The sequence below is a fragment of the Cricetulus griseus genome (assembly GCF_003668045.3).
Source record: "Cricetulus griseus strain 17A/GY chromosome 1 unlocalized genomic scaffold, alternate assembly CriGri-PICRH-1.0 chr1_1, whole genome shotgun sequence".
NCBI classification, from domain to species: domain Eukaryota; kingdom Metazoa; phylum Chordata; class Mammalia; order Rodentia; family Cricetidae; genus Cricetulus; species Cricetulus griseus.
The window spans coordinates 25,615,059-25,633,875 of NW_023276807.1; the positions used below are offsets into that span (position 1 = coordinate 25,615,059).

Genomic DNA, 18,817 nt, shown 5'->3' on the forward strand with positions numbered 1-18,817 from the left:
TCAGATATGGATTATATGTTACGTATTTTGTGTATAAACCTTTGACTCATATTTCACTTATCTGTCCTTAATTAAGATGGAAGTATTGTCTTAGTGATTCTTAGTGATTCTCTAATTTTTCAGGAGTTTATGGGAAACTTCACCTTCACAGTGCGTATCCTAAGAAATCCTGGGTACACCTTGGAGCTGATTTTGCACCAGGAAATGAGAGGTAAGAAAAGTATCAGAGGACTTCAATTGTTGTTGTTTTTTTGTTTGTTTCTCTGTGATGTTTTATTGTGATATGAAACCCTAAGCAACATCATTCAAGGCAGAGGGACTAGAAAATAATGTAACATATTAAAGGACAAAATGTACAAAACATAGGAGAAGGAAACTGTATACTGGGGGTGGCTTTAGATAATGTATGCTTTTGTCAACCATGTATAGAACTATGGGTTCTAGGCAATAAGACAAGGAGTATGAATTGAAAACGCAATAGCGAGGATTGACAAGGCATCATAGAGACACTGACAGAAATAAGGGTGAGATGAAGCTTATGAATAAGAAGAATGCAGCTATCACAGCTTTGAACTGAACAGATCATATGAAGAACAAACTGACAGAGATCGACCAGGACTCGGAAGACAAGATAAATAGATGAAAATAACAGAAGATGTGATACTAGAGGGAAAGACCAGAAAGTGGAAAGCTCCTATAGGAAGCTGTTCTTAGTAATAAGAAGCCAGGTCATCCACAGTTAAAACAGTTAACAGCAACTCTAACTGGAACACACATGACAAAACTCACAAAAGTTATATTTAATATGGATAAATTGATATTAAGGATAATGATTGTAACATTATATGATCCTGATGGCTCAGGAAGAAATTTGAGTTAATACAGAAAAACAGGGGGCCTGAAACAAGGGTCCTTGTTAGAAAGTAAAATCCAAAGTATAATGAGAGAATTACCAATACGGAGTCAGGTAAAGATATAAGGGTATTTATTAGGGAGATGCCTTACTTACAGAGCAACCTAGCCAGCCGGCAGGGCACCGAGTAAGTACAGCAAGCTGATGATGAAAGGAAGAAGGGGCTTCCATGTGTGCACCCCTCACTCTTAAACCTTCCCCACGTCACCTCATAGGCATGGTCAGGCACACCTGTAGCCAGTCTTTAGGAGACGTGGTTACGGTGTCTCCCTACAAAAGTACATGGAGTTGTGATGTCTCAGGGTAGAAGAAGGATGCTCTAACTCCAGAAGAAAGAGAAACGACTATTACACACACACACACACACACACACACACACACACACACACACACACACACACATGTCATATGTACTTCCATGTATTTATATATGAAACATATATATATATATATATATATATATATATGTATATTAGTGGTGGTGCATGCCTTTAATTCCAGCAGTTGTGAGGCAGAAGTAGGCAGATATCTGTTAGTTTGAGACCAGATGGGTCTACATAGTGAGTTCCAGGACATCCAATACTAAACAGAGAAACCCTGTTTTGAAAAACCAACCAACCAAACAAAAAATAATAAGAAACCCAAATCAAATATATTTGAATATATGTATTAATTCTATATGATCATTTCTATTATATATTATCTTTTAAATATCTCAACAGAAATATATGAATGACGTTATTATCAACATTTTGTTTAACTAGAGTCACAAAAGTTGGTATTCATTTATAAAGCTAGAAGTTCTATGACTATTTCCTGGGCTGTCTAATCCTATCTATTATGCTCTAAAAATTTGAAATATTAAAAATAGTATTTACTAGAATCAGTCTCACAGAGGATTGTTTTAATGAAATTGTATGAGAAGAGTGTAATTATCATAGCATAGTGGTTTTATGTATTGTATAGCTGTTTTCTCCAAATTGAAACATCCCCTCCTGGAGGGAGGAGGAAGGTTCATAAGTTTCAGGAAGTTTCCCAGGAATGGAAGCTCACAACTGTCATTCTGGTCAGCAGCCAGTGAGGTGGGATCATCTTGAATTCTAGGCCAGCCAGGATTATGTAGTGAGTTCTAGGCAGAGCAAGAAAGTGTCTTAATCCATTCAGAAAGCTCACAGATCTGCTATTCCTGAGACTTGCAACAGTCACACAGCCATTTACAGGGTTACTTAAGAGGAATTGGTGGCTGGGAGAGAAGAGGGCCTTAGCTGAAATTACCTGGCTTCCCCAAGAAACTCTGGTAAACTAAGAGTGCTACCCTTAGCTGACACCCCATGCAGGGATGAACTGAGAGTGCTGCCCTTAGCTGTCACCCCATGCTGGGAAGGCTTTTCAGTGATAAATCCCACTTTGTGTCACCCCTGCTGCTGTCCTTGGTTTCTTACCTAAGTTCCTGTAAGTGACCACAATAATGTCCTTGCGTTATCAAGCTAGATATGGGTGGACTCTTCTTTGGTATATCATTGTCTGGGGTGCATAGACACTTGTTTATATATTTCTAGGAAAGCATACAATATGTGGTTTCCTTTCTTTTCAAATTTATTAAGATAACTTGGCTCATAAAATTTGTTTGTACATGCTTGATTTATTCTGTAAGTACTATTAGTGGGAAACCCTCCCTGGAAATGGTTCTCATTTATTTATTCAACTTATTTTTATTTCTTGCTTGCACAGCCAAAGTAGGCACAGTGAGATGTTTTGAGGAAAACTTACATTGTCTTTGCTCTATGTCATTTTTAAATTTACCTCGATTCTACTGCTTTCTCTACTTTGTTACAGTTGAATCTTTTGTGGAAATGGATGAACAAAATGGACCTTTTGTATTTAGAATGAATTCCAATAAACTATACAAAGACAAAAGAGTTTACCCTTACACCAGTATTCTGGCCATGCACATGCACTGCCTTTGTATACTTGGGCAGCCGCATGCATTTGTTCTCTGAAAATATGTGATTGCTCTCTCTGCCAGTGAATCTTAAGGTATTTATATTTCATTCTACCCATCCATAGAGCTTTAAACAGGCAAGCACTAGGTCTGATCCATGCTTTGATCTGGCTTATGCTGTATAAGAAAATGATTGCTGTTGCCAGAGATGGAAGCCAGAGAGGATGGAAAAAAACCCTTAAGACACGATGATTACTTGGAAGTTTTTCAGGAGATACCTGATAGTGGCTATATGTGTTGGAGACAGAAGCAACACTATGCTGATGGACTTAATAGCTTAGACAGGGGAAGGAGTCGAAGAGCACACGAACCCTTGTCTCTCAGCAACTCTGTGGGAAAGGTATCACTGAGAACTGGAAAGCAGAGAAGAGCAGGTTTATGGAGAACATTTTGCATTTTTGTTTGTTTTTCTGGTTAATAATTTCTTGTCCTCCTTTTTAAGGAAAAAGAAAACTATATAAGGCTTTGTCAACCCTGTCTTATTCTCCTGCTTTTCAAATGCTAAGTTGGCATTAGTTGACAAGTAAAACCATGAATGTTTAACATGTTTGGAATTCTCTTTTGAAACCTGTATGTCATGGAATGGCTAAACAGAGAAAATTAGCATATGCATTACTTTACATGCTTGCTTATTTATTTTGTGTTGAGCAAGAAGTGGAGTCTGTGTTCTCAGCAGTTTTCAACTAAGATGTTATCTACAATCAGCATGACCTACCCTGTCTACTAAACCTCTTCTCCTCTGAGAGCAACACTTTAGATTTAGTACATAAATGAGATCAGACGGTGTGCTTCCACTTATTTCACTTAATGTTCATCTATACTGTTCCAATGACAGAGCTTCCTTCCATTGGAAGGATGGGTCATACTCCATTGTGCATATGTGCCCATTTCTTTTCTCTTTTATTAGTGGACAAACACTTGAAAGTGCAGAGGCTTCACCTCCTGTGAAGGTGCAAATGTCCTTAAACACACTGATTTCACTTTCTTTTGCTATGGACTCCATGATGGGATTTCTATGACATTTAATCTTTTAATTTTTAAGGTTCCTTCACTGTTTTTCATATATATACATATATATTCATAAAATCATATATAACATCACATATTTATATGTAGGTATGTGAATGTATTTATATGTGTGTGTATCAGTGCAAATACCTATTTATGTTTGAGCATTGGGGCCAAAGGATGATGTTAGAGGTCCTCCTCTGTCACTCTCCATCTATTTCTTTGAAGCAGTGTCCCTCTATGTACCCGAGGCTCTAAAAGCCACAAAGTTCCAGCAATACTCCTATTTAAACCTCCCTTGAAGCTGGAGGTCACAGGTCTGCACAAGACCCCTTGCTTAGCACCAGGAATCTTGACTCTGTTCTTTTTGGCAGAGCCATATATCTAACCCCTCCATCCTATTTTTTTAATAACAGCTACGCTAATTTAAATTTCTACTGGCAGTGCACAATGGCTCCCTCTTCCTTCTTCTCCTTGCATCACTTATCTTGCATCTTTTTTTTAAATAACAGCTGTTTTCACAGGCTTGAATTGCTTCGAGTGGTTTATAAATACAGTCTGTTATCTACAAAGAAATTACTCACTGTTGAACAAATAACCATTTATTACCTTGCCCTGTCCCCAGGACCTATACCTTTAATTTGAACACCATCATTGATAATATCTGCTCTGTTGGTTCCTGTATCATATTAGCGATGTGCTTTTGAGATATCATGTTCCTGTCTTCTAAGTACTGCACACAAGGTTTTCTGTATCAACTTTAGTACTTCAAACTTAGACAATCAAATAAGGGTATTAGGCATTGTATATCATTATACACCACCCTATTTATCCTGGGAAATTCAACCATTATCTCTTAATTTAGCACTCAATTCCTTCATCTGCAAAACCACTATATGTAGCATGAATACTTCTGGCCCAGCTAGGTCCCGATGCCGCTTCAGCCCCAAATATCACAAGATGCTATATTAATTATGAAACTCTTGGCCATTGGTTATGGATTCTTATTGGCTAGCTCTGTCTAATTGGTTAATCCATTTATAATAATGTAAGTATTTCCACATGGTCTTCTCTTACCGGAGAAAGGGTCCGGACCTGTTACTCCCCTTGCGTCCTACATGGTGATTGACTGTGCCTACGTTTCCCAGATTCCTCCACCTCTCCCATTCCCACCTATCTCGCTTCCCTATTGGCCAACAGTGCTTTATTCATCAACCAATAAGACAAACATATACACAGAAGAACATTCCCCATCAACCATAGCATGATTTTATGGCTTAGAATTTTAGGGAATCATAAAACATGTGGCTATCCTTTCTTTGTAAAAAATCTTAAAATAATTTAAGACAAGAATTTGTATAAATAGTGATGTTTCTGTATACCTTTGGCTTGGTCTTCCCTGATGGTAACATCCTGTGTAGGTACAAAACTTTGGTGTGGCTCTTAGTGCATGATGCTAAGCTATTTAAACTGCATAGGCTCTGGAGAGGGGAAACTTTATTTGCTATCATCTGTAACATCCAAGAAGAGCAGAGCAAAGGCATCCAATTCACGTCTGCTTCTTGATTTGAATGTTTTCAAGAATGTGTTCTGTTCCTTGAACTTGAATGCATTCTAGAAACTAGAACATGCTAGTCCAAATGTATATTTTCTAATACATCAGCACTTCCCCCATAAAGGCAAATTTTAATCCATTTTAACATATTTTTCAAAATTTATTATTACCATAATTGTGTTTTTGGATCAGAACATAGAATCAGTGTGTCTTTTCCCACTTACTGGCAATTAGCATACAGCTTCCAAACAGAGTCCTTTAGATCCAGTGGAGTACTGTGTCCTAACCACAGATGGACAATGCTTCCATGGAGGCCAAAGACGACTTTAGGAAGAAGGAGGAAAAAGTACTATGCAATGAGAAGACGTGAACAGTGGTGAGATTAGCTTATTCTTTCCTCAATGTAGAACTTTGGTAAATTACCCTCTTGGGTCATAGTTTCTCTTTCTGTGATTATGAGAGTAATAGTGCCTAGCTAATATAATAATTATACAAATTAAATGAATTAATGAATATGAATCTTTTAACTCAATTTCTGGCACAAAGTCAGTCCCAACACAGGGATGCTGATAGGCATTCAGGCTTCTGTTAGAGAAGTAAAATGAACATGTCTCGATTCATTTTGGTTTGTGGCCAAGCCAGCCCCTTGCTCCAGTCCCCATACTTTTTGTGCTTCACTATTTTGACCTTATCTTTCTACGGAAGGACAGTTTCTCCTATGCACTGCTGTAGACTCTGCATAATCTCAGAGCCACTGAGCTTTCTGCAGCTTCACCATCTGAGAGCACATTGCTTTCCCCTTGTGTGCATTCACCTAGTCTGTGGTGAGGCTCCCAATAGAACAACTAACCTGGTATGATGCAGGCAAGAATGGATTTCAGGCTAAAGGTATCCTGGGATGAGAGAGAAAGGTCTGATAGGCAGATAACCAACTGTACTTGTGATTATTGCCCACATCATTTACATTTCATTATGGAATGAAGTTTCTTCAGAACCTAACAGTCTGTATACATCTAAAAATTCTCACTGCATTTCAGTGGCATTGATGAAAAGTGTTACTATTGAAATTATGAAAGAGTCAGCATTTGTAGAATTTAGAAGTCAGTGACTTCTCCCATTTTAGAGGGAATTAATGTATATTTGAAGACTATTCAAACACAGATATTTTCATTATGATTCTCCATTAATGTCCAGCTTTATTCATTGAAATCATTGGTGCATATACATGAATGTTTTATGCATAGTTGTAAAAACTGTTAATCAAATTTATAAAATTTGTTCTTTTTAACCTGATCAGTGTCCTATGGATGGGCAAGCATTATGTTTTCCCTGAACAGGGTCAAATTTTAATGTCAAAATAAAGGAAAAGTTACTGTATTTTTTCAGAAAAAAAAATTTGTTATCTTTTAGGATCCTTCCACTGTTATATTTTAAATTTTGGGGTTTTTTCCACATGATTTTCACTTGACACCAATTTTTTGATGGATTGTTTTAGGTATACTTTTCTGAGAAAACAGCAAAAAGCTTGCACTCATCTCTACAACATGACTCTCATTAGTGTTATGCAAAAGCCTAGACTGCAGATAAGACTTTTTATTCCCATAATCACTAAATGAAGTGTTTTTTTTTCTTTTTTCAAGATGATTGTATGGTAGCATTAGTGTTGGAAAGCTGAATCTGAAACAGTGAATGTTGAAATTCAAGGAACACTGACTCTTAGCTAGCTGTACTAACTAGGCTTCTGATGCTGGCACCACAGACTTCTCTTTGGTTCCTACTTTAATGGTGCAGACACGGATAGAGGAGGCCCCGCTTGTTTACATATGCATACTGTTCTTCTGGCAGACAGGATTCTAAAGCTTCTCAAATACAAAGAAGAAATAAATCTCTGTGAAGTTTTAACTTTTCAAGGTTAAACTCTCTCATGTTTGGACTAATAAATCACACAGTGTCCATGTTCCCATTAAGCAGCAACCAATGCTATCAAAGTTGATAAGGGCAAGACACCAGTCTGAGGACTAACATTTGTTACATCAAAAGTTTGGTGCTTAAGGGTTGGATCTTCCTCAAGAAGACTTCTTGTAGCACAGTAACGTGAGTCAGTACCCTTTAAAATGGACAGGCTTCAGGAGAGTAAGCAGACCCATTTGGCCAGAGGAGAGGGCTCAGAGAAGGCCATTTGTGAAGGACTTATCTTTTCCCCTCGTTACATTTAGGTTCACTTGATATTGTGTATTCTGTGGATTTTGACTGATATGTGAAGGTATCTATTTTCTACATTGCCCTAAAGCCATCCTGTGCTCCATTTAAGATGAGGCATATCTCACTTATAAGGAACTTTATCCAACATTATGCGGATCTATTACCTGAAGAACTTCATTCAAAAATATGAATACTAATGAGAAGACTATCTAGGTAATGTAGATCATGATTAGATGGCTATACACTTCTAGTCTATCACTGGTTGCCTATGAAGTGACTTTGTGCTAACAGTTTTTTGTTTTGTTTTGTTTTGTTTTTAACCCCTCTCCTTTGGGGCCTCACCCATCTTCTTCTCCACTTTCCTTTTTTGTGGTATTAAAATCTAACCCCACACTTTGGATCTGTAGGGCAGACAGATCTACTATGCTACATAGGAAGGTGTTATTTTCTTTCATGTATTTTTTTTAGTTTAGTGTGCTATCCATTAAATAAGAAAATACATTCCTAATGACGAGGAGGGGACATGTACAGCACTTATGTAGGTTAATATTTTAACACACATTCTCTTTGTCTTCAATTTTGTGTGTGTATTATTTTTACTTTTAAAATGAGGCATATTATTTTATGATTTCTTTTCAAAAATCAAAACATTAGTAAGAAAATTCTTTGCAGTTCAGTTACGGCCAACAATCTATTTTTAGATGACTATATGATATTCCATTTTTTTCTTCTGTAGTTTTGTTATTATTTTAGGGATTACAATGATGTAACTAAAATATTTAGATACTGTTTATTTTAAAATTACTCATTAATGCACAGGGAAGAACATAACAAGGTGATGCTATTTAGTAAAAATACCTCTGGACTGGATCAGGAATCTTCCTTTTGTCCAACCTATTCTTTTGCTCCATTTGATTATCTAATATTGAGTAACTAATCTTTTTATAAATCTGATTTCCTACTTTATAGTTCCTCCCTTCCTTTTTCTTTTTTTCATCCTTACCATTCTCTTTTTATTATTTTTGACACATGTTCTTATGTAGCCCAGACTGGCTTCAAACTCTCTGTGTAACTGAAAATGATTTTGAACTTTAGATTATCCTGACTCTGCCTCCCAAGTACTAGGATTATAGGTGTGCACCACCAAGCCAAGCTTATGGGATGCTGGGTATTCGACCCATGGATTCATGCACACTAGGAAACCACTCTAGGAAGTGAGCCACAAGCCCGATTTGTTCTGTTGTTCTGCTATTGAATCTTCTATGGCATCATAGCAAATCCATGGCACAGCTGAGACTCTGTGAGGATCTATAACAACTGTCGCTTATTATTAGCTCTGTCAATGTATGCTGCACAACTGATGTCTTGTCCAGCCCCTATTGCCTAGATGACCATTTACATGTAGCCACGAATTTGTTGTCGCTGTTTGCTAAGTTACGGACATTGACTAAAGTGACGTAACTAAGTTGGTGTTAGGTAAAAGGCTCCAGAGTGAACTTGCAGTGTTGAAATATGCAAGGAGTGTGAATGAAGAGAAAAACAATCATACTCACTAAGAAAAAGCTACAGAGCAATGGCAGAGAAAATTATTTTAATATGACTCTAAGGAGATGTCCAAAGTTCCCATTGATTCACAGAAAGATAAAAGTGCAACACTTTGGAATAGCGCACTGGGGTAACACTATTCCACACAATGCAATTCAGATGTCAGGGTGAGATAGGAGAGTTTGACTTCATCATTCAAGATACAAGGCTGGAAAAACTAAAGAGCTTTTTTGACGTGTAAAGACTCATACCTGTATCTGCCTGACCAGGATGATATTAGGCTTTCTGTATATATTGCCTAAAAAAGGTTAATGCATCTGCAGAAGATATGAAAAGAAATCTCTTTGGAAATACCTGTATTGCTCAAGTTGTTTTCAAGTCAAGAAGGGAGATGGATTAGGCAAAGCATGTGACGATGTGATTGCTAAACTCTGGCATGTTGCTGGGGTTACAAGTATGAGCCCACACACCTGGCTGGGTTTTTTTTGGGGGGGGTATCCATTTTTAATATATTTTATTTTATTTAAATAACATTTTTCATTTATTTTATATACCAACAGCAGTAGTTTTCCCTCCTTCTGCTCCTCCTGGTCCTCCCCACCCCACCCCTGCTTCCCATCCTCCCCCTCCCCTCCCACTCCTCCTCTGTCTCCATTCATAAAGGGGCAGTCCTCCCATGGGCTTAAACAAAGCCTGGCAGATCAAGTTGAGGCAGGACTGAGTTCCTGTCCTTGAGTCAAGAGTGGGTGAGGTAATCCAGCATGGGGAACGGGATCCCTAAAGCCAGCTAAGCACCAGAGACAGGTCCTGGTCTCATGCCTGGCTTTTTAAAATGTAGCTTCTTGGGACCAAATTAAAGTCTTTATGCTTGCAGAACATGAACTTTGTGGACTCAGTATTTCCTCCATGCATAGCAGTCAACATTCACCAAAAGTTGTTCTTTTATGTTTTGTTTTTGCTCCCTCTTTTAGTTTCCAGGATGAGATAGGCTTTTATTTTATTTATTTTTTTGGTGGGCTTTACTTTACCTTGAGTTACTTGATGATCTCTGTTGTTTTATCAGTGTATCTGACACCCGCTTTCTGAGTTTACAGAATCATAGTGGACGATGTGGTGGATTGGCAGCCCCATGACAAAATAGTCCTCAGCTCTTCTTCGTATGAACCTCATGAGGCAGAGGTCCTCACAATAAAGGAGGTCAAGGGCCATCATATCAGGGTCTGTGAACGCCTCAGACACCGGCACATTGGTAAGTGCTTGGCTTTGCTGGTTAATGAAATGGATGGGCCATGAAGGACCTGCTTGGCAGCCTGCCCAGGCTTATTGCACTTGCTTGGTATTAAGAGTGGAAGCAGGCTACCTGATGATGCCCTGCATTTGTCCTAGAAACTTTTCTCAATTTTCTTCCCTTTCCCTCTCCTCCCTCCCCTTCTCCTTCCTTCCCCTCCCCTTTCCTCTCCTCTTCTCTCCTCCTTTCTTCTTTCTGCCTTTTAGTATTTTTGTTTGTTTGTTTGAGACAGGGTGTGACTAATCAATCCAAGCTTGCATCTCAAACTCATTCTCCTATTTTAACTCTCCAGAGCAAAACTTATAAGCATATATGACACATACCTTCTTGCCTGGTTAAGTATTAATTTTTAACTTTATTAATTTATATATTGAACAGGTTCCTGGGTGTAAATTCTACATATAAATAATACCCATCAAAGAAAACCACCCTCCTGTGTCATGTATGAAATACACTTAACTCAGGAGCTTTAACTGATGAAACATGCAAAATAAGTGGGTCAGAGAATTATTATTATTATTTTATCTGATATGTGAGAGGGGAGTATAAATCTTCACCAAAAGTGTCTAAAGTCTTTCTAAGTTAGGGTTTTAGGGGAAATGCCTCCTCTTCTCCTTTCTATTTTTGCTGAGATGGGATTTTTCTGTATTACTTAGGCTGGTCTTGAAATCCTGGGATTAGTCATTCTCCTGCCTCAGTCTCCAATTAACTAGTACTATAGGCATGGGTAACTATGTCAAGCTTTATTTTCTGTTTAAAAAGCATAGGATAGAAAAGAGACATCTTTATTAGCCCTGGCCAGCTAGAGCCACCATGAAATGTCAGTCGAAATAGGGAAACAAGCTTCTCCAATATCCCTGCTCACATAGGTGGTCCAGGGTGTAGATGATAGAAGTCCATCAGCAGATGGGGTTACTGTGCTTTGCATCATCCCCTTTTAGTCCTTCACTGTCTGACATTGATGTTTACTCTATCACCGCCTCATCTGACCTGGGCATCTTTACTCCCATGATGGAAGTATATGGACAATGTGCAGTCAGATGCCACAGACTCACACGGATGCATAAAAGAAAGGAGGTTGGGAAATCCTACTAATTGAACAAATCTGTGAACCAGTGGCCCATCCTAGTCCCCAGAGTTATTGAGAAGAAATGAATTATTGCTCACACATTCTCTTTGATCCCAAAGAGGAGCAAGTGAACAGGTTTTTCATTTCTTTGCTGACTTCTGTGGAGTGTGCCTGAGGAAAGGCTGGCTTTCATGTTGGAAGGACTTCTAACAGGAATGGAAATTTTCATTTGTGAGGTACCGTAGGGTCCCCAGTTGGCGATTTCCAAGACAACCAGGTAAAAGTTGTCCTCCCCTGTCGCCGCCACTTCTGTTTCTCTAGGAAGTGCCCACATCATGGAGGATGGTCAACACATTCCTCTGGCTGCCGAGGTTGGACTGTTGACAAGGAACATTAAAATTCAGTCTGACTCATCATGTAGAGGGAGACTCCTTGTGGGGTCCTTCAGGAAGTCTAGCAGAGAAGAGTTTTCTGGTAAGTGAAATGAAATTTTCAGTTAATAAGCATTACCATCCAGCTACTAAGTAATTCTGAACCACTCATCTGGGACACTCAGAAACTTCAACTGTGAGAATTTTCACTTGTAATACAAAATGACCAAATTAGGTGGCTTCTTTGTGCTCCAGGAAGCTATGAATTTTCAGCCCCAATCTTTGCTAAATTAGCAGTGTGAAGTTAAATAATATACTAGAGATCAGTGCATAGGCACCTTTTAACCTCAAAGAAAACACCTTTCCTCAGCTTGGAAATTAGATGACTTTAAAACTATGTGAATTTTATCACTTGCCTGATTTTCTCTTACTTTCCCCCAGTAGTATGCAATATCTAATGAACCATGCTACAAGTAGTAACTATAATTTAAATACAAATCATTTCCATATTTTAAAGTACTTTAAAATCAATTCAATCATTTTCAAAGACCAATGAAGTCTTTTTTTTTTGTTTTTTACATTTATGCTTCAGTTCTTTTAGAATCTTGCAAAATTCTTTGATGATCTCATTTATTAAACGTTCTGGCTGCAGTCTTACAAAGTTCTTCCTGATCAAGTAGTTTGGGAAATGTCAGTATAGCTACATCTTTGAAAGACACTGTGTATCCATCCTTAAGGCTCTGAATTTATTTATAAAATTATCTGCTTTGATTCTTAGAAATTTCCTTTAATACTTCTTGGAGTGCACCTCAACTGCTGGTTAATTCTATTTTCTTTTACCTAAAAATGTCAGGTTTTCATTTACTACTCATTGAAGGATATTTGTTTCTTAACATTTGTTATTAGAAAATGCCTGAATATATCTAAAATGATTCTTTTAAGCTTTGGTTTGTATAGCTAAAGGTTTCCATAACTCTATTTTTTCTATGAGGAGTTTATTCTGCAAGATAAAATGAGGATGTAACACACGCGATGAACACAGGAGACAGAAGAAAGTTCTCACACAGTTGAAAATTTCCTCATTTTATGTGGAGGACATCATTTTTATTCTAAGATGGAAGTTATAGATATCTATTATTTATTTGTGCACCTCTTAAATCTGATCAGAGAAGTTTCTCTGTGCAGTGGGAAGTTAACACAGAAACTCACAACTGTGTAGGTTAAGTGTCTGGCAAGTGTTTATCCAAAAGTAGTACATCAATATCATCTCTGTCTTAAGGTTTCTACTTTTGTGAAGAGACACCATGAGCACAGCAACTCTTATAAAGGAAAGCCTTTAACTTTCTGGCTCAGTTACAGTTTAGACATTCAGTACATCATCATGGTGGGATATGATGGCATGCAGGAAGACATGGTACTGGAGAGGTAGCTGAGAGTTCTCTATCTGGCAGGCAACAGAAAGTGAACTGTCTCACAAGGCATGACTTACACATATATGAGTCCTCAAAGCCTGCCTCCACAGCAACACAGTTCCTCCAGTAAGACCACACCAACTCCAATAGGCCCACACCCCTCATTAGTGCCTCTACCTTTGGCGCCCATTTTCTTTCAAACCACCAAAACCCACAATCACTCCAAGGCTTAGTGACCATTGCAGAAGAAGGAGTAGAAAGACTGTAAGGGCCAGAGATGGGGAAAGACCAGACCAAAACTGTGTCTTTGAGGCATGACAAGACCACCACACTCAAGAACTCCTAGTGGCTGTGGTTGTCTGTACAAGACCTACACAAGATCAATCAAGTCACTATTCCAGAATAAAAAGTGTGGAAATATAGTGTTGCTAAGATTAAAATATGGAAAAGATTATATGGAGGTCCTTTCTTTATGTTTACTCCTGAGGATTGATCTTAAGGTATCTAGATTCAGTCTCCTAACAAATGCAAAGAATATGTAAACCAGTTGTGTACCTCCTCAAGGCCATTCCCTCCCTCATTTCTCTTTTTTTACTTCTTAAAGTCCAGACAGCACACGGTTGTTTGTAGACAAGAAAGTGATATTTCCAGTGATTCATTTTTTTATTAGTGAGAATTTATGGTGTGATATACAGTTCTTGTGATTACATTTCACGCAAATGTCTGCATATTCTGCTGCCCCAAAATAAAGGCCTTCAATATTTTGGGGAAAAAAGAAAGGACCTAATCTGAATATGTACATTTTCTTTGTAGGTGTTCTTCAACTTCTAAATGTAGAAATTCAGAACTTGGGGTCACCATTGTATTCATCCATTGAATTCATGGGTGTGTCAGCTGGATCCTGGGTAATATCTTCTACTGTACATCAAAGCTGCGGTGTGGGCATCCATGCATCTGCCAGTCATGGGATGGTTTTAAATGACAATGTAGTGTTTGGCACCAGTGGCCATGGCATTGATCTGGAGGGTCAGAACTACTCTCTCACTAATAATCTTGTCATCCTGACGATGCAGTCAGCAAGGTCATCTCCTTGGGTGGCAGGAATCAAAGTGAACTATGCAAAGGATATCATTCTCCATGGCAATGTGGTGGCAGGATCAGAAAGACTTGGCTTTCACATATGTGGCCATGGGTGCTCCTCTGACGTACTTTGGTCTGACAATGTAGTTCACTCAAGCCTCCATGGCCTTCACCTCTACAAGAAACATGAACCTGCCAACTGTACTGGTGTCTCTGGATTTCTGGCTTTTAAGAACTTTGATTATGGTGCCATGGTACAGACAGAGAATAGTGTGGTCCTGCAGAATATCACTCTGGTCGACAATACTATTGGTCTTTTGGCAGTGGCATATGTATCTTCTGCTCCCCTGAGCTCCATCCAAGCTGTGCAGATTGTGCTTAGGAATTCAGTCATTGTGGCCACTAGTTCCTCTTTTGACTGCATTCAAGACAGAAGGGCACCACAGTCAGCCAACTGGACATCAACAGATAGAGCACCTTCCAATCCCAGAGGAGGCCGGATTGGTATTCTGTGGCCAGTTTTCACCTCAGAACCAAATCAATGGCCCCAGGAGCCATGGCATAAGCTGAGAAGTGGCCATGCAGTTTCAGGAATTATAAAGCTTCAAGGTAGGATTCTGGAGTTTGTCCTAAAAATGTGGTTTCACATACCCAAGCACACAGCTTTCAGAAGCATTCCAAAATCACACGGCAAGAAGGTCTGCTGTGACCTAGTGCTTGCTTGTCTAGCCTGCATCCTAATGTTGGCAAACAACAAATGTGTATTGAAAGTCAGTGAGTGATTCCTTACAGAAGTGATTGCTTTTTTTCCTTCTGCAGAGACTTCAATGTAACTATTTAATTAAAAAATACATCTTGGATGGAAGTTTTTTTTTTTTTTTCCTTTTATCCACTAAAGTAACTGAGACACCGAAACTGTTCCTCAACTGAGGTTGCTTTTTTGTTTGTTTGTTTGTTTGATTGTTTGTTTTGTTTTTTCGAGACAGGGTTTCTCTGTGTAGCTTTGGAGCCTATCCTGGCACTGGCTCTGGATACCAGGCTGGCCTCAAACTCACAGAGATCTGCCTGCCTCTGTCTCCTGAGTGCTGGGATTAAATGCATGCACCACCAATGCCTGGCTCTGAGGTTGCTTTTATAGTACTATAAAAAATTCTAGTTTTAAAGTCAGCATTTGGAAACTTGGGCAGTTTAACGTGTACCAGATAGTTTGGGTAATTTTGTACTTAACTCCCCATCTATTTAGTCTTATCTGATAGTTGGTTTGAGTGTTCCATAAAATAGATTTTCATCAAGGTTTTAATTGAACTTTTTCTGAAGACTAAATTATCTGAACCATTGTCTTCAAAGTTTTTTATTATCTTATGTGTATAAGTGCATATATATGAAGTACCCACAGAGGCTAGAGAGGCATTAGAGCCCCACAACTGGTGTTAAAGAAGATTGTGAGCCTCCATGTGGCTGCTAGGAATTGAACGTGTGTCCTTTGGAAGATTAGTCAGTACTCTAGCCACTAAGCCAACTTCTGTCCTTTTCTTTTAACATACAATGTCCATATATGCTCCAGATATTGTGTAACTAAGATTCATGTAAATTCCCTGGGGTTATCCTGGTTAGATTAAAATGACTCCTATAATATACATTATTCAAAAAATATTTAATTGCCTAATCTGTGATTATTGGTGCATATGGTACAATCTTATGGTATATTGTTTAAATTTTCAGATGTCACATTTTCTAACTTTGTGAAGAGTTGCTATAGTGGTGACCTGGATGTCTGCATCCTGCCTAATGAGTATAGCACTGGAATCATGTACCCAATAACAGCAGAGAGAACCAGGATGCTAAGGATGAAGGACAAAAACAAGTTCTACTTTCCTCCATCACAGCCCAGGTACCACTTTCAGTATTGACAATATACTATATTTATGAAGCAGTTTTCAACTCTTTAAATCCCTAAAACATTAAAAACTATAGCATCATCACACAAATCGAAATAAATCCCTGTAGAAATGGCTGGCACCTTGATTTATCAGTCTCAACATTTTATCCCCCCCCCCCGGTATTCTTATCCTTTCACATAGGAGTTTAAGTATTTTGCTCACAAACAACAGATACTGGTTACTGATTTCTGCCTTCTTGAGTCTTTTTTTTTTCTTAAAAAAGAAGGGTCAGAAGTGATTTTATAACAGTTTTATTGTTATTGTTCTATTTTTCTTGTTTTTTCTTAGAGATATTTTAAAAATAGCTGGATTCAAATCAACCTCATTCTTTTCTCTATCATGAAGCACAAAGTCCACAGTTTCAGATGGAGACTCAGGGAACCATTGAGCAGGATGAAGATATGGGAGGAGTCTGTCCCTACTGCTAGGAACTCCTAAGCTAAACAATGAGGCATAGACCAGGTGTAACTGCTCTGGGACATATGACCAGAGAGTTTTATTCAAGGATCTGAAAAATAAAAAAAAAAAAAACCATGAGCTATTCTTTTCCACATACTGCTTTAGGGAGACAATGGATAGTCTAAATAAACCAGGAGGTAGGTTCATGTATTTGACTTAACATGGTTTCCTTTTTAATGCCCATCCCTGAGCCATTGTAGGTGGCTACCTCAGTACAGTTAGGCACACCATTTGTGCTGTGTTATTATTTGTCAGTTATCTCTTACCAGTTGAATGAAAGCTACACATCTTGGTCTATTTGTTTCCATACCAAAATACCATAAACTGGATGATTTATAATGACCAAAGATTTAGTTCTTATAGTTTTGGAGTCTGGGAGTATAAAAATCAAAGCACTTCATGACTGGTGTTGGGTGTGGGCTACTGAACAGGACATCTTGACTTGCCACAAATTCAGCACTATCATTGTCCTTTCTTTCTGCTCCCTATCATGAGATGAGAGTTGGTTTTTCCTTTTCTCCACAGCAAAGACTTAGAGGGAACCATTTGCCTTGAATCTGACTGGGAAAGTGCTAGAAAATACCTCTTTACAGATCTGGATGGGAGAACCTTGGGTCTGCCTCCACCAGTTTCTGTGTTTCCAAAGAGGGAGCCAGAATGGACTGGATCATTCTTCAACACAGGTTGGTTATGTCTGACCATGATGCCTATGGCAAATGCAGCAGGCATGCAAAAGAGCTTGTGGCTCTGTTGTTCTGTGAGAACAAAAATATATTGGACAGGATCCAAAGTCTCAGATTGGAATCTGTACTGATGTCCTACAAAATCACATATATAACAGGGACACTTAGTCATTAAAGATACTGTGACATTACTACTGTGACCTCTATGGATGCCTGTGTCTATGTCAAATGTACATATTATCATCATCACTCTGAGCACAAGGTAGAGAATAAACTCTAATAAACATCTTAGCCTTGTGCAGCATTCATGTCACCAGCCACGTATGTATCCATCTTTCTTTTCTGTTAGGACTTGAAAGCTCATTTGGGAGAGGGTGGTATAGAAGGCACCGTGAGACTCATCTCCCTGTTCTCCATATGTCTCTTAAACTGTGTTGTGCTCACAACTTCTATTTTCTTTTCTTGCTCATACAACATTAGCAGTCTTGCAGAGCAATTTTTTAAAAAAATCTGGTTCCTAGAGAGATTTCTGTTTCTACCACCAGGGACGTGATTGCCCATTTGAACTGAGTTTGTAAGTGTTGCAGGAAAACCTGAAGAAGTTTTCCCACTTTCCCTCTGCTTCATTCTTTTTAGATTCTTTTCCTAGTATTTATCATCTTTAATTTTTATCAATTACATTTGTTCTTTTATAATTCCTTACATTTATGCAATTCATCCTAATTGCTCTCACTCCTTTTTATTTTCTTTCCACCCCCATTGTCTCCTTCTTCCTTGACATTTTGAGTTCTGAAGGTGTGGTTCACCCAGGGCTAAGTGCTCAGACCATTTTCCTTATTCCAAGAGGAATATGATCAAATTTCTAGTCAGTGCTACCTATGAGTCATGATTTCTATTCCTATCTCAGACCTGACCTTGAAATTTGGTCAAAAATATCCAATGGACTCTATTAAGAAGTATGGGCACGTCAGATGCACATGCCCACTGTCAAATTCCATACTCTGCCCCAATCTGATACCTATTACCTGTGTTTGCCTTCATCAACTGTATGAAAAGATAGAGCATGCTCCTTGTTCCTTTTTTTTTTCCCAAGCTTTCACATTTCCCATCTTCCTTATCTGCAGTTTCTGTTATATAGACATCACCATCTCTCACCTGGGGGCTGAATGCCCTCCCTGTTGATGTTTTCTTCCATTTCTGTATTCTGCACTCTGCTTACTTAATAGCCAAGACAATCTTTTAAGTTTTCCAATGGCTTTCTCCCACTCAGAAGGATGTCCAAACCATAAT

The 18,817-nt window shown here is 38.5% G+C and overlaps 1 protein-coding gene across 1 annotated transcript in view; it reads left to right on the plus strand.

The window, feature by feature from the left end:
• Pkhd1 (PKHD1 ciliary IPT domain containing fibrocystin/polyductin) overlaps nt 1-18,817 on the plus strand; it is a 410,096-nt gene that overhangs the window by 282,136 nt on the left and 109,143 nt on the right. Inside the window, exons 54-59 of the mRNA XM_035453320.1 lie at nt 124-211; nt 10,320-10,474; nt 11,904-12,056; nt 14,179-15,054; nt 16,168-16,336; nt 17,370-17,527. Coding sequence (XP_035309211.1) covers nt 124-211; nt 10,320-10,474; nt 11,904-12,056; nt 14,179-15,054; nt 16,168-16,336; nt 17,370-17,527 — 1,599 coding nt within the window. The remainder of the gene's footprint in view (nt 1-123; nt 212-10,319; nt 10,475-11,903; nt 12,057-14,178; nt 15,055-16,167; nt 16,337-17,369; nt 17,528-18,817) is intronic.